This window comes from Pezoporus wallicus, unplaced genomic scaffold (assembly GCF_028554395.1).
Source record: "Pezoporus wallicus isolate ANWC-B61680 ecotype Strahan unplaced genomic scaffold, APGP_CSIRO_Pwel_v1 contig_13812, whole genome shotgun sequence".
Classification (NCBI taxonomy): domain Eukaryota; kingdom Metazoa; phylum Chordata; class Aves; order Psittaciformes; family Psittacidae; genus Pezoporus; species Pezoporus wallicus.
The window spans coordinates 6,233-20,989 of record NW_026635949.1 but is presented as its reverse complement, the minus strand read 5'-3'; the positions used below and the strand labels follow the sequence as shown (position 1 = coordinate 20,989).

Here is a 14,757-nt window from a genome sequence, read left to right as displayed (position 1 = left end):
TATTTGCTTTTCTGGGGATCTTTTTAAACCTTAAGAGGTTAATACCTCTTCCTATCTAGGCCAACAGTGAGATTATATGAATTCAGTATGCATGTTAATTTGGACTTCCTATGTGCTGAATGATAAGAACCGGATTTTTGAGAATCAGTTGCAGAATGGAAAGTACATTTATATGGTAAACAAACTTATCAGGAGGTAATATGAGAAGCTCTTATCAGGGACAGAGTAAGTGATCTCCATTCCTACAGCAGAAGGTAACGTACAAACCCTGAGCAGAGACTAATTTTGGTTTAACACTTATTTTCAATGCCGGAATTTCACTCTGTCATTTATTCTAATATTTCCAGCAGCTTGTTAACAAAAAAAAAAAAAAAAAAAACAACAGATAGGAAACTTATTCCAGCTCTACAAGCAGAATTTTAGAGAAAAAGCTTTAATCCACCGCATTTCTGTTGAGTGGAAGACTGCTGCTGCTACACTGTTGCAGTGTTCATCAAAGAGTTTGCCTCTTCGTACTTTCCTCGAAGTTTAATGGAGGCACTTAAAGGCAAGAAGAGTATCGCCGGTGCTCATCTCACGTATCTTCCCCGCGGTTGGCGGCGGAACGGAGCGGGACGCCCGTCCCAGCGACTCCATCCTCGCCGTTAATGGAGTCCATCTCCGGGATGCTACCCACGATCAAGCTGTCCAGGTGCTGAACGCGAGCCAGGAAGGAAGTCATCCTCGAAGGACCCACCCCTTCCACGTCTCGGGTACTGGTCCCTGCCGCAGAAAATATATGGACTCGGTCAGAGATCAATATGATCAGACAAAAGCCGTTTATTACAAAGCCTTAACCCCTTAAATACTGTTTCTTACATGCACTTACAGTGATTTGGCATATTATGATTGAATACATGTCTTGAAGACCCTTGGTGACTAACATATAATTGGTTAAGCACAGGTGTGAGAACTTGACCTCGAAAGCTTGCCAACAGTCCACAGTTCTCATTAACTTGGTGGAATCCAGCTTCTTCTTATCTTGCTTGTTTAGGCTTCCTCAGGCCTCTCATGGCCTTGCTGTATCTTTCAGGATTATTCAGAATTTATGTACCAATTATCCAGTCACATAAATGTATTGGCTTTCTCAAATCATAGGTGTGCTCACGTGCAGGATATAACTGTACGAGTTTACAGTAACAGAAACAAAACACGCTAAAGATACCAGACCAGACAGCAAGTTAAAAAGGTTCAGATCTCTTGATCTAAATGGAGTCACATAGCAAAAGAATTTGTAAAGGTAAGAGAAGGTGGGGGGTGAAGCTTGGTATAAGGAAAGCTAGTGCCTGGAAAACATAGGGTTAAAGTACTGTTTAGCTTAACTTAGGCTGTAGAAAGAGAACAATGTTTATGTTGTAAGTCTGTGGGATGTCGTGGCCCCACTTAAACATGAGTTAATTGTTTCACGCTAGTCTTCTAAAGTAGTTTTAAAGAGCAATGTTTGTGTTGTAAGTCTGTGGTGAGATAACAGGCTTTAGTGGCCCCACTAAACATGAATGAGTTATTTCACACCATCCTTATCAGTTAGTTTGGAGACAGAGCCTCCCAAGGCTCTGCTAGCTTGGGATACTCCTTGTCTGCCCATCCTGCAACAAATTTTGCAGGAAGGTCACACTGTTTTAAATCCTTGCTAGTTATCAGAATAATTACAGATATAGCTGGTTGTGTGGTTGCTGGGGGGTCCAACTGTGCCAGAGGTGAAAAGTACACCGTGAGGAAGACTGCTTACTTCATCTTGAAGACCCCTGCTCACAAGAGGAAGACTGTTTACTTCATCCTCAAGCCCCCTGCTCACAATCACCACAGAGCAGTGCGCAGACGCCAAGAGGAGGAGACTTGTGATAATAAATTCTTGAAGCTAGTTATAATATCCCCCGCCTATATGCGGGAATTATGAATATGCATGTAACTAATGTAATACTGAAAGTATATAAACCTGTACCAAATGCTAATCCCTTGCGCCTCTGGCTGCGGTCAGGCGCCCAGCGCTGTCGCTTTTGCTTTCTTGACTTTGTCCCTCACTAAACCCTCGTTACCTCGTTTTTGGTGCTGCCAGGAAAAAGCGGCAGGTCATAGTGGTAGGGGACTCTACACTGAAAGGCACAGAGGCACTCATCTGTTGGCCTGACCCAGTCTCAAGGGAGATGTGTTGCCTACCAGGGGCTCGGATGAGGGATGTAGCAGAGAGGCTGCCTGCTCTACTAAGTCCCACTGACTATTACCCACTTATAGTTGTCCATGGGGGTGCTAATGATACAGACAGCAGTATCTCAGAGAACATTAAGAAGGACTACAGAGCCCTGGGAGAAGTGGTTAGGGGCTCTGGAGCTCAGATAGTCTTTTCATCAGTTATCCAGGATAAAGGGGAGGACCTTAAAAAGCTAGGTGGATTTGGCAGATTAATAAATAGTTAGAACAGTGGTGCCATAGTCAGGGGTTTGGGTATTTAGAACATGGGACTTGATTTGGGAGGGCAGGTCTACTGGAGGCTGATGGAGCTGGTGTCAAAGTGGAAGAGCAGTTTTGGTAGGAGGCTTGCCAGGCTGGTCAAGAAAGCTTTAAACTAGATGTGTTGGGGGAGGGGGGCATCATTCCATCCCAGCACTCCCAGTCAGTTGCCAGCACCTATAATAATGCTCGGATCAATGTAGAGATATTCCAGCCACTCCAGCCAATGATCTGGCTTCATTTGGAGCTCTGCTCAGATACCTCTAAACAAACACCCGTAGTATGGGGCACAAACAAGAGGAACTAAAGATGTTTGCAAATCTACGGGGATATGATATAATAGGCATCGCAGAAACATGGTGGGATGGCTCCTATGACTGGAGTGTTGGAATGGAAGGTTACAGGCTCTTTAGAAAAGACTGGGAAGACTGGCAGAAGGGGAGGGGAAGTTGCTATTTATGTTAGTGATAGGCTGGAGCGTATGGAACTCTGTCTGGAGACAGGTGAGCAGTCAACTGAGAGTTTGTGGCTCAGGGTCAGAGGGAGAACAGCGATGGGAGACATTACTGTGGGGATCTGTTACAGACTGCCTGATCAAGAGGACTCTGTGGATGAAGTACTCTATAGACAGATAGGAAAAGCCTCACACTCACAGGCCCTTGTCTTCATGGGGGACTTCAACCATCCTGATATCTGTTGGAGGGACGGTACGGCCCGGCACAAGCAATCCAGGAGGTTCCTTGATTGTGTGGAAGACGACTTCCTTCTGCAAGTAATAGAGGAGCTGACAAAGAGAGTCACCATACTTGACCTCATGCTCACCAACAGGGAAGGGCTCGTTGGAAATGTGACGCTCCAGGCTGGCCTTGGTTGTAGCGATAATGAGAATGTCGAGGTTGAGATCCTCAGGACAGTGAGAAGAGCATGCAGCAAGCTCACTGCCCTGGACTTCAAGAGAGCAGACTTTGGCCTCTTCAGGAACCTGCTTAGGAAGGTTCCATGGGATATAGCCCTAGAGGGCAGGGGGACCCAAGACTGTTGGTTCATGTTCAAGGATCACCTGCTACAAGCTCAGGAGTGTTGTGACCTGACTAGAAGGAAGTGCAGCAGGAGGGCCAGGAGACCTCCTTGGGTGGATAAGGAGCTGCTGAGGAAACTTTGAGGGAAAAAAGAGGCTTATAAAAGGTGGAAGGAAGGAGCTGGCAAATGAAGTTGCTAAGCCACTGTCCATCATATTTGAAAAATCATGGCAGTCAGGTGAAGTTCCCAATGACTGGAAAAAGGGAAGTGTAACCCCCATTTTCAAGAAGGGGAAAATGGATGACCCAGGGAATTACAGACCAGTCAGTCTCACCTCCATGCGTAGCAAAATCTTGGAGCAGATTCTCCTGGAAGGCATGCTAAGGCACGTGAAAAACAACAAGGTGCTTGGGGACAGCCAGCATGGCTTCACTAAGGGGAAATCCTGTCTGACCAATTTGGTGGCCTTCTATGATGGAGCTACGGACCTGATGGGCAGGGGTAGAGCAGTTGACATCATCTACCTGGACTTGTGCAAAGCATTCGTCACTGTCCCACATGACATCCTTGTCTCTAAATTGGAGAGACATCAATTTGATGGATGGCCCACTCGGTGGATAAAGAACTGGCTGGATGGCCGCACACAGAGAGTTGTGGTCAATGGCTCAATGTCTGGCTGGAGACCAGTAACGAGTGGTGTCCCTTAGGGATCGGTGTTGGGACCGGTCTTGTTTAACGTCTTCGTCGCTGACATGGACAGTGGGATTGAGCGCACCCTCAGCAAGTTTGCCGATGACACCAAGCTGTGTGATTCAGTTGATATGCTGGAGGGAAGGAATGCCATCCAGAGGGACCTTGACACGTTTGTAAGGTGGGCTGATGCCAACCTTATAAAGTTTAACCATGCCAAGTGCATGGTCTGATTCAGGGAAAACTCCAGGAACAAACTTGCCAACAAAGTTTTCAAGCTGACAAGCAGGTATTCTTTATTGCGGTGCTGGGAGACACGGGGGATAGCTCCTCCTAACGTGTTTCCTCCTATTGCTACACAAGCCATCCTTACATAGTCCCTGGGCATACATACATATTCATGAGGCTACGTATGGATTACATCATTTTCCAGAAAGTTCCCCGCATGCGTACAGAATTGTGGTGGTGGTCTCTGAGGGTCGTTTGCTTCTTCCAACAATCTTCATCACTTCTGGCAGCCTTTGAATCACGCACAGTAGATGCTTATACCAGCTTAATTGGTTCGTTAGCACCAGAGCCATAATAATTCTCCTGTCCTCCTACTTATAAGTTGGTTTATCTGTAGCCCATCCTGGACACCTGCCATTCCCAGATACTCCTTATCCCTGTGTCCTGTTCTTCTAGACTATTTTCCTTAAAACTATGTCAACTATAACGATTTATCTTGTCCAAGAATTCTCAGTATGTTCTCTAGCTGTACTCTACTTTTTTTCTGTGTATCATGCACCTCGGTAATTTTGCATTGCTACTGTTACAAAGCTATCAAACTTAACATTACTTAAAACTGATTTTAAAGGCTTATATATTCCAATTTTTAATTTTGTGGCCCCCCCTTGTCTCAGGTCCTACACCTGGGTCGGGGCAATCCCAGGCACAGCTACAGGTTGGGCAGAGAAGAGATTTTGAGCAGCCCTGAGGAGAAGGACTTGGGGGTTTTGGTCAATGAGAAAATGAACATGAGCTGGCATTGTGCACTCACAGCCCAGAAAGCCAACTGTACCCTGGGCTGCATCTAAAGGAGCATGACCAGCAGGTTGAAGGAGGTGATCCTGCCCCTGTACTGTTCTCATGAAACTACACTTGGAGTACTGTGTCCAGTTCTGGTATCCCCAACATAAGAAGGATGTGTAGCTTTTGGAGAAAGTCCAGAGGAGGGCCACGAGGATGATGAGGGGCTGGAGCACTTCCCGTATGAAGATAGGCTGAGAAAGTTGGGGCTGTTCAGCCTGGAGAATGCTGCCTGGAGACCTCATAGCAGCCTTCCAGTATCTGAAGGGGGCATATAAAGATGCTGGGGATAGACTCTTCATCAGGGACTGCAGTGACAGGACAAGGGGTAATGGGTTCAAACTTAAACAGGGGAGATTTAGATTAGACATTAGGCAGAATTTCTTCTGTGTGAGGATAGTGAGGCCCTGTCACAGGTTAACTAGAGAAGCTGTTGCTGCCCTTTCCCTGGCAGTGTTCCAGGCCAGGTTGGCTTGGAGCAACCCTGTGTCCCTGCCCATGGCAGGGGGTTGGAACTATATTCGTTTTAAGGTCCATTTCAACCCAAACCATTCTATGTTCGTGTGCGTGCACTCGGGGGCAGAGGGGGCGTGTCGTAGGACTGAGGGGGCGTAGCACAGCACAGCCGTTGCCGGTAGGAGGCTCTGTCGCGCACAGCCGCAGTTGTGGGTTTTTCCGTGGGTTCCGTTCCGTCGGGCCTGACCGCGCTAGAAGTGGCCACAGCGGGCGATGAGATGACAACGTCCACCCTGCAGGTACTGGCGGGGGTGTGCCGGAGCATGGATATGGCTTGCTCCTGTCTTGGCGCGGGGCCTCCGCCCGTCTCGGTGGGGAGGCCTTCTCGGCCCCGGTGCAGGGCCGGGCCCCGCTGGGGCGTCCTCATTGTGCCCGTGCCCCTCCGCGGCTGTGGGGAGAGAGGGAAGGAGGGCCTTGTCCGGCCGTGCGCTGCGGAAGGGGTCCCACTAGCCGCCCCGCTGTGAACAGTCCTGGCCCGGCCCTGGCCCCCTCGGGTGTGGGAATGGCCCAGTCCGTCCTCGGTGTCTGACTCATGGCGCTGCGTCCTCCTCCGCCAGAAAGCCATCGACCTGGTCACCAAAGCCACGGAGGAGGACAAGGCCAAGAACTATGAGGAGGCGCTGCGGCTGTACCAGCACGCCGTGGAGTACTTCCTGCATGCCATCAAATGTGAGACCGGCGGCTTGGGGGGTCCGGGGTTGGGGTGGGGGAGGGGTAACGCGGGGCCATGGGTGACGCTTGGGGGTTTCTGCAGATGAGGCTCACAGCGACAAGGCAAAGGAGAGCATCCGAGCCAAGTGCATGCAGTACCTGGACAGGGCAGAGAAGCTGAAGGAATACCTGCGCAACAAGGACAAGCAGGGCAAGAAGCCAGTCAAGGAGTCCCAGAATGACAACAAGGGGTGCGTGAGGGTGCAGGGCTCCTCCCTGACCGGCTATACTAGGGCTAGTCTCACTCCTGACCCATGTACCCTCTCCCCAGGAGTGACAGTGACAGCGAAGGCGAGAACCCTGAGAAGAAGAAGCTGCAGGAGCAGCTGATGGGTTAGAGGTTATGCTGGGTGTAGTTGGTCATGGTCTGGCTGGCTGGCTGGCTGGCTGGCTGCAGGGCCAGCGGAGGGGTTCCTGAATGGCCATCGTGAGGGTGACTGTGGGGAGGAAAGCAGGCTGTGTGCAGGACGGGACCAGGGGAGTGTTGCTGGGGTCTGGTAGCCCCAAAACCAGTCTCTGTGCTGAGGGGCAGTGGGGTTGGTGTGAGTGGGAAGGTTTGGTAGGGCAGAGGGGTGGGGAGGGATGAGGGCTCTGGCTCTTGTGGCTTTCATCAGACAACAGGACCATGGTGCCTATCTCTGTGGGGCCACATGAGCAGTACCACCCCCTCGCAGGTGCCATCGTGATGGAGAAGCCAAATGTGCGGTGGAGTGATGTGGCCGGCCTGGAGGGAGCCAAGGAAGCCCTGAAGGAGGCTGTGATCCTGCCCATCAAATTCCCACATTTGTTTACCGGTGAGGGTCATGGCTGCCACTCTCCCATGGAGGAGGTGCCTTGGGGTGGCAGCAGGGGCAACTGTGTGCTGGGAGGTGACCCTGAGCAGTGGGAACATGGGCCCCTGTTGGGCCCACAGGGCTTTGGCCTGCACAGGGATGGGGGAGCTGTGATGCTGACCTCTGTCACAGGGAAGCGCACACCCTGGCGAGGAATCCTGCTCTTTGGGCCCCCTGGCACCGGCAAGTCCTACTTGGCCAAGGCTGTGGCCACCGAGGCCAGCAACTCTACTTTCTTCTCTGTGTCGTCCTCTGACCTGATGTCGAAGTGGCTGGGAGAGAGCGAGAAGTAAGTTGGCAGCAGGGATGCGCAGCTGCTGCAGGCTGGCTCCTGGCCTTCCCACTGGAGCTTGGCTGGGTCCTTGTTAATGCAGATAACCGGTCCCAGGGGAGAACATGGGCCCTCACACAGTTTTGCAGAGGCTGGCCCTTCTCCCAGCATGGTGCTTGCCTCACTGCCAGTGCAGGGTTCCCAGGGCAGGCAGGAGGTGCTGGAGCTGTGCAGGTCTCCTCACCCAGGGACCGTCACAGGCTCTGGGTGCCATTGGTGCTGTGCAGGGTCCCTGAGTGGGGACCCCATCCCCTGCTTTGTTTGATCCCAGGCTGGTGAAGAACCTCTTTGAGCTGGCAAGGCAGCACAAGCCCTCCATCATCTTCATCGACGAGGTGGACTCGCTGTGTGGCTCGCGCAATGAGAATGAGAGCGAGGCGGCCCGGCGCATCAAGACAGAATTTCTGGTGCAGATGCAGGGTGCGTGGGTGGGGAGGTAATAGGGAGAGGGGGGAGTAGGATGGGCAGGCAGGCATGGGAGAAACTGCCAGATGCCTGTGTCCCATGCATGGTTCCTTGGAGATCATTCTGAGCTGTCTGTATTGTGTTCCTGTGTAGGTGTGGGGAACAGCAGCGATGGGATCCTGGTGCTGGGTGCCACCAACATCCCTTGGGTGCTGGACTCGGCCATCAGGAGAAGGTGAGCAGGACACAGCTGCCCTCTCTGCTCCAGCCCTCACAAAGCCAGGGTCTGGCAGTGTGGGGCTCACCCCCTGCCTGCCTGCACTGCCCTCAGGTTCGAGAAGCGTATCTACATCCCACTGCCTGAAGAAGCAGCACGGGCCCAGATGTTCAAGCTGCACCTGGGCAATACCCTGCACTGCCTGACTGAGGCCAACATCCAGGAGCTGGCCTGCAAGACTGACGGCTACTCGGGAGCCGACATCAGCATCATTGTGCGGGATGCCCTCATGCAGCCTGTCCGAAAGGTGCAGTCGGCCACGCACTTCAAGAAGGTGAGTGGGGAATGCTCCTAGCACAGGAGGATCTATCCTCGGGCAGGGGGTTCCCCATGGCTGGCATTGCTGCCACGGCCACCATCCTGCCTGGCTCTGCTGCAGGTCTGCGGTCCCTCCCGCACCACCCCTGGCACCTTTGTGGATGACCTCCTGACACCATGCTCACCTGGTGACTTGGGTGCCACTGAGATGACCTGGATGGAGGTGCCCAGTGACAAGCTGATGGAGCCCATTGTTTGTATGGTGAGTGTGGTCACCGCCTCTGCACCAGGCACCTGTCCTGGAGGCTGGCCTGGCCCAGTCTCTGGCCCTGCCACTTCCCTGTTCCTCCTACAGTGTCTCTGCCTGTCCCCAGGAAGGGCAGGGCTAGGGTGGGGTCCTCCTGCTTGCTGGAGCCTCCAGGGACACTGGGGATGGAGCTTGGCTCCTCCAGGCAACTCCCACCCACTGGGCCAGTGCTGCCATGGGGCAAAGGTGCCAACCCCCAGCCCCATAGAACCCCCCGCCCAGGGTGGGTTCAAGTACCTGCACCAGCCAGCGCTGCTGGGGGGGGTCCCTAGCTCGTGCCACCCCTTCCAGTGCCAGCTTTCAGCACCCTGCCTGCCTGTGTTGCAGTCAGACATGCTGCGCTCGCTGGCCACCACCCACCCCACTGTGAATGCTGAGGATCTCCTGAAGGTGAAGAAATTCACAAAGGACTTTGGACAGGAAGGTTAACTTTCCTGTGGGGTGGGTGAGGATGGGATGGCCCCCGCCCTGCTGGCCACGCCAAACAGATTCGTCTTCTTCTCACTGCTCATCCCATCACACTGGGGTCTGGCCACATGGCCCAGGGGGGCTGACATGACAGAGGGCTGTCTGAGCATGGGTGGCCTGGGTGGCTGGGTGCTCCCCTGGCTGCACACCACTCTTCTTCTTTTTTATTTTTTAAATTAATGCTGCTCTAGGTTCTGTCTTGTTTATATGCAAATAAAAACAATATAAAAGCTTCAACTGTCACCTGTCCTTCCATGAGGCTCTGACCACACTTTGGGGGGGTCTGCCCAGCCCCCTCTCTTCCTTCAGTAACACATTGCCTGTGCTGCTGCCACCATGTGCAGGTGGGAGTCCTTGGGAGCTGAGGCCTGTTCTCAGGCAGAGTATGGAGCTCTGCCCTCTCCCAGAGCAGCCCCCAGCCTAGGGCAGAGCCCCAGGGATCACCTCCTCTGCCACCCCCCCCCCCCCTCCTTCGCAGTGTGTATTTTGGCTGTAGTAATGGCAAGTAGAAGTCCCTGCAGTGCTGCTTTGCCTCTTTAGCCATTGTCTAGTGCAGGGCCCCACTGTGGCTCTGCTCTGGTGGGACAAGGCACAAGGGGATCAGTCCAGGAACTCCATCCAGCCGATGTTGGTGAAGGTGCATGTGTCCATGCAGTCGATGAAGAGGATGCCATCCAGGTAGTCCAGCTCGTGCTGGATGACATGGGTGGTGATACGGAGAAAACTCCAGGAGCAAACTTGCCAACGAAGTTTTCAAGCTGAAAAGCCGGTATTTATTGCAGCGCCGGGAGACACGGGGGATAGCTCCTCCTAATGTGTGTCTCCCCATTGCCACACAAGCTGTCCTTTTATAGCCACTGGGCATACATACATATTCATGAGGCTACGTATGGATTACATCATTTTCCAGAAAGTTCCCCGCATGCGTACAGAATTGTGGTGGTGGTCTCTGAGGGTCGTTTACTTCTTCCAACAATCTTCATCACTTCTGGCAGCCTTTGAAGCATGCCTAGTAGATGCTCATACCAGTTTAATTGGTTCATTAGCACCAGAGCCCTAATAATCCTCCTGTCCTCCTACTTATCAGTTAGTTTAACTGTAGCCCATCCTGGACACCTGCGGTTCCCAGATACTCCTTATCCTGTGTCCTGTTCTTCTAGACTGTTTTTTCCTTAAAACTATGTCAACTGTAGCAATTTCTCTTGTGAGACTTCTCAGTATGTTCTCTAGCTGCTCTATGTAATCTTTTTCTCTATGTATCATGCACCTCAGTAATTTTCCATTGCTACTGTTACAAAGCCATCAAACTTAACATTACTTAAAACTAATTATAAAGGTTTCTGTATTCCATTTTGTGCCCCCTTGTTTCAGGGGCCCAGCCCTTTGCCTCTCAGCTCAGTGGCTCCCTAAGCTTGTCCACCCCTGCTACTGGAGAGCAGTGGTCAGGGGGAAACTGGGGTGCTAGGCAGACCCCTGGGGGGCAGGCAGGGCTGGTGGGTTACATACTGGAGACATGGACAGCCCAGTAGTGTGGGACATAGACAGAGAAGCCACGGAGGCTGGCACAGCCCTCAGAGCTGGTGATGAGGCATGTGTCGAGGACACAGAGTGTGGGGTTGATGAGCAGGCAGAGTGGGAAGGGCTCAGTGCAGTGAGTGCAGTGCAGCACCACCGGGTACTGCTGGCACTGGGTGGGTAGCAGCTTTGTGGTGAACACTTGCAGTGGCACACTGAGCTGTGGGGCTCTCAGCCCCAGGCACGGCTTGCGCCACAGCCTGGCCACCAGCAGCACCACTAGCTCCTGCAGCTTGGGACTGCCCAGCTGCTTTAGGGCCACAGCGTCAGAGTGTGGCACTGGGGTTCCCACCTCACAGAGGGCGGTGGACTGGGGATCCAGTACCTGCCACCGTAGTGCCCACCAGCATGAGCATTCCTGCTGGCCCCAGCCCACTGCATCCCCACACCTGTGCACCAGGGTGGGCCCTGGCCCGAGCCGCCACCTGCTGCCAGTGCCTCCACCATTTGCAGTTTTGGGGGGATAGGGCTCCCCCCTTCCCCATTAGACACCAGGGTCTCACCCAGTGCATGTGCAATCTGTGCCCAGGGAAAGAGCACCTGGAGGCAACAGTTCAGGTAGGGTAGCAGGTCATCCAGGAAAGCCATGCAGAACTAGACAAAGAGCTCCTGCTACTGCCTGCTGAAAGCCATTTCCTCCGCGCAGTGGAAGTCTAGGATGGTTTTGGTCACCTGGGGTGAAAAGCAGAGTCAATTCTCCCCACAGATATAACCCCATGCATAAAGTGGATGCTCCTCTCCCACCCAATGGTATAAGGTTCAACAAAGCTCAGTGGCAGGTTGGGCCGCAACTACCCCATGCAATACTCCAGCCTTAGGGAAGAGTGGCTGGAAAACTGCTCAGCTGCAAAGAAGCATGGGGTGTTGGTCAACAGCAGCTGAATATGAGCCAGCTTGTGTCCAGGTTGCCAAGAGACCAACAGCATCCTGGCCTTTATCAGCGCTGGTGTGGCCAGAAGGACTAGGGAAATGATTATCCCCCTGTACTTGGCACTGGTGAGGCCGCACCTCGAGCACTGTGTTCAGTTCTGGGCCCCTCACTACAAGAGACATTGAGGTGCTGGAGTGGGTCCTGAAAAGGGCAACAAAGCTGGTGAAGGGCCTGGAGCACAGGTCTTGTGAGGAGCAGCTGAGGGAACTGGAGTTGCTCAGCCTAGATAAAAGGAGGCTGAGGGGAGGAGACCTGAAAGGAGGTTGTAGTGAGGTGAGTCGATCTCTCCGAAGTAACGAGCAATAGGACAAGAGGAAATGGACTCAAGTAATGCCAGGGGAGGTTTAGACTGCATATTAGGAATAATCTCCCCAAAAAGGTTGTCAAGCATTGGCACAGGCTGACCAGGGAAATGGTAAAGTCACCATCCCTTAAGGTATTTAAAAGATGTGTAATGTGGCACTTAGTGACGTGATTTAGTCATGGACTTGGCAGTGCCAGGCTAACGGTTGGACTTGATCTTTAAAAAAATCTTTTCCGACCTAAATGATTCTGTAATTCTATGCTACAAATATTCAGGGCAGTGTGAGTTTGTCCCCGTATCCTCCCAGGACAAGGCACATCTCCATCCCCCTGCACCTCACCAAGTGTGTACTCCAGGCAGGTGGTGACATCCTGGGCCAGGACGACAAGGCAGCAGAACCACAGATCACTGAAGGCAACAAGGAGGTCACTGAGGAAACAGGCAAGGGGCAGGAAGTCCCAGCAGCACCATGGGTGGCTGCAGCATCCCTGGCTGGGCAGTGGGCACCGGCACCCCTGCTCTGCCCCCCAGGACAGTTAAGGCAGAGATGAGCATGTAGGAATTCATCTCCTCCCGGAACTTCTTCACTGCCTCCTTCACAACCTTCCTGAAAGTGGCAGCGGCCACATGCTGGAAGAGGATGGCCAGCTGCCCACAGAAATTGGCCCCCACCCTGCTGAAGCATAGGCTGAAGTTCATGCACAGCCCCAGCAGCAAGTCCAGGCTACTGCCCACCCTGCACCAGAGATTGCACTCCAGTGTCCACAAGAACTTGGAGACCTTCTGAAGCACCCAACTATGGAAGATGGACCCCTCGTTCAGAGCCTGCCCCTTGGCAGTCAGGAGCAGCTCCTCGTTGGGTGATGATGTCAAAGAGGTGGATGTGGCAGGCCTCAATGGCCTTAGTGACGTGGAAGTAGGGGTCATTTTCAGGTATGGAATGCCGCTAGGAGTCCAATGCCTGAAGGAACTTGATGCGCAGCTCAGTCTCTGTGAAGATGTCTGTCCTGGGTTCAGCAGTAGCAGTCATTTTTCTCTTTCTTAGTAGCTGGTGCAGTGCTGTGTTTACCGATGGGCTTTTGGTACTGCTGCTTTGGAGACTGAGGAAATTGAGCAGCTGTCCACCTTGCCTGGTCTCTCAGGGGATCCTTCTGTTATGGGGTTGCTGAAAGCTGAAGAACAGTAAGTGCCAATGGCGACTGCAACAGCGCACCGACGGCAATATTACACCAACCGAGACTCCCTGATTCCCATCTATAAGCTGATCTGTAGACTGGAGAGTCAGGGAGTGATCAGTAGGACCCACTCACCCTTTAACAACCCCATATGGCCACTGCAAAAGTCTAATGGAGAGTGGAGACTAACAGTAGACTATCGTGGCCTGAATGAAGTCACACCACCATTGAGTGCTGCCGTACCAGAGCTGCTAGAACTTCAGTATGAACTGGAGTCAAAGGCAGCCAAGTAGTATGCCGCAATTGATATTGCCAATGCATTTTTCTCAATTCCTTTGGCAGTGGAGTGCAGGCCACAGTTCACTTTTACTTGGAGGGGCATCCAGTACACTTGGAACTGACTGCCCCAGGGGTGGAAACACAGCCCTACCATCTGCCATGGACTGATCCACACTGCACAGGAACAGGGGCAAAATCCAGAACACCTGCAATACATTGGTGACATTATCATGTGGGGTGATACAGCAGTGTCCCCACCAACTAATAAGAAAGAATCACAAGCATTCTTGGGTGTTGTGGGGTTCTGGAGAATGTGCATCCCAAATTACAGTTTGATTGTAAGCCCTCTCTGTCATGTGGCTGGGAAGAAGAGTGTTTGTAAATGGGGATGTCCTGCATTCAGCAGTAGCAGTCATTTTTCTCCTTCTTGGTAACTGGTATAGTGCTGTGTTTTGACTTCTGGCCTGATGTTTTGGTCTGGCCAAGGACTTTGTGAGTCTCATGCTCTGCCAGGGAGGAGGGGAAGCCGGGAGGAAGCAGAGACAGGACACCTGACCCAAACTGACCAAAGAGGTATTCCATACCACAGCACGTCATGCCCAGGATGTAACTGGGAGTTACCCAGAAGGGCTAGGACTGCGGGGATGGAGAAGGTATTGGTCAGAGCTTGGTTGTGCTGGGGGGGCAAGTTATCGGTCGGCTGGTGGTGAGATGTTGTATTCTCTTCCCTTGTTATTTCCTTTGTCATTGTTATTATTGGTGGTAGCAGTAGTGATTTGTGTTATACCTTAGTTACTAAGCCATCAAACTTAACATTACTTAAAACTAATTCTAAAGGTTTCTATATTCCATTTTGTGATTTTGTGCCCCCTTGTCTCAAATTCCCCCCTTTTTCTGTCCTTTTGCAAATTCTTTTGCAACATTTTATATACTACCATTGCCATCAAAATTCTTTCTGAATTCTACTCACAGTAGAGAGTCAGCAAAACAGGAAACAGCAGTTCAGATGGACGAGAGTGAAGCAGAGCAGGAGGAAAGTGTCAGAAAGCTCGGATGAGGAGGGGACTGTGGTCTCACAAAAGATAACATTGCTGCCACATATGCGACCTGCAGTTTCACATA

At 52.1% G+C, this 14,757-nt stretch overlaps 1 protein-coding gene and 1 pseudogene across 1 annotated transcript; one reads left to right on the top strand and one right to left on the bottom strand.

Annotated features, from left to right (window-relative positions):
• The first annotated feature begins 5,957 nt into the window (after positions 1–5,957).
• On the top strand, positions 5,958–9,343 carry LOC130593513 (vacuolar protein sorting-associated protein 4A). Its single transcript, XM_057398728.1, has 11 exons — positions 5,958–6,020; positions 6,339–6,450; positions 6,536–6,683; positions 6,764–6,825; positions 7,167–7,286; positions 7,458–7,614; positions 7,928–8,076; positions 8,215–8,296; positions 8,393–8,612; positions 8,718–8,858; positions 9,231–9,343. The coding sequence occupies exons 1-11, from the start codon at positions 6,000–6,002 to the stop codon at positions 9,330–9,332; spliced, it is 1,314 nt and encodes a 437-aa protein (XP_057254711.1). The 5' UTR covers positions 5,958–5,999; the 3' UTR covers positions 9,333–9,343.
• A 628-nt stretch (positions 9,344–9,971) lies between these two features.
• Positions 9,972–13,188, bottom strand: LOC130593512 (conserved oligomeric Golgi complex subunit 8-like; annotated as a pseudogene).
• Positions 13,189–14,757: the final 1,569 nt, after the last annotated feature.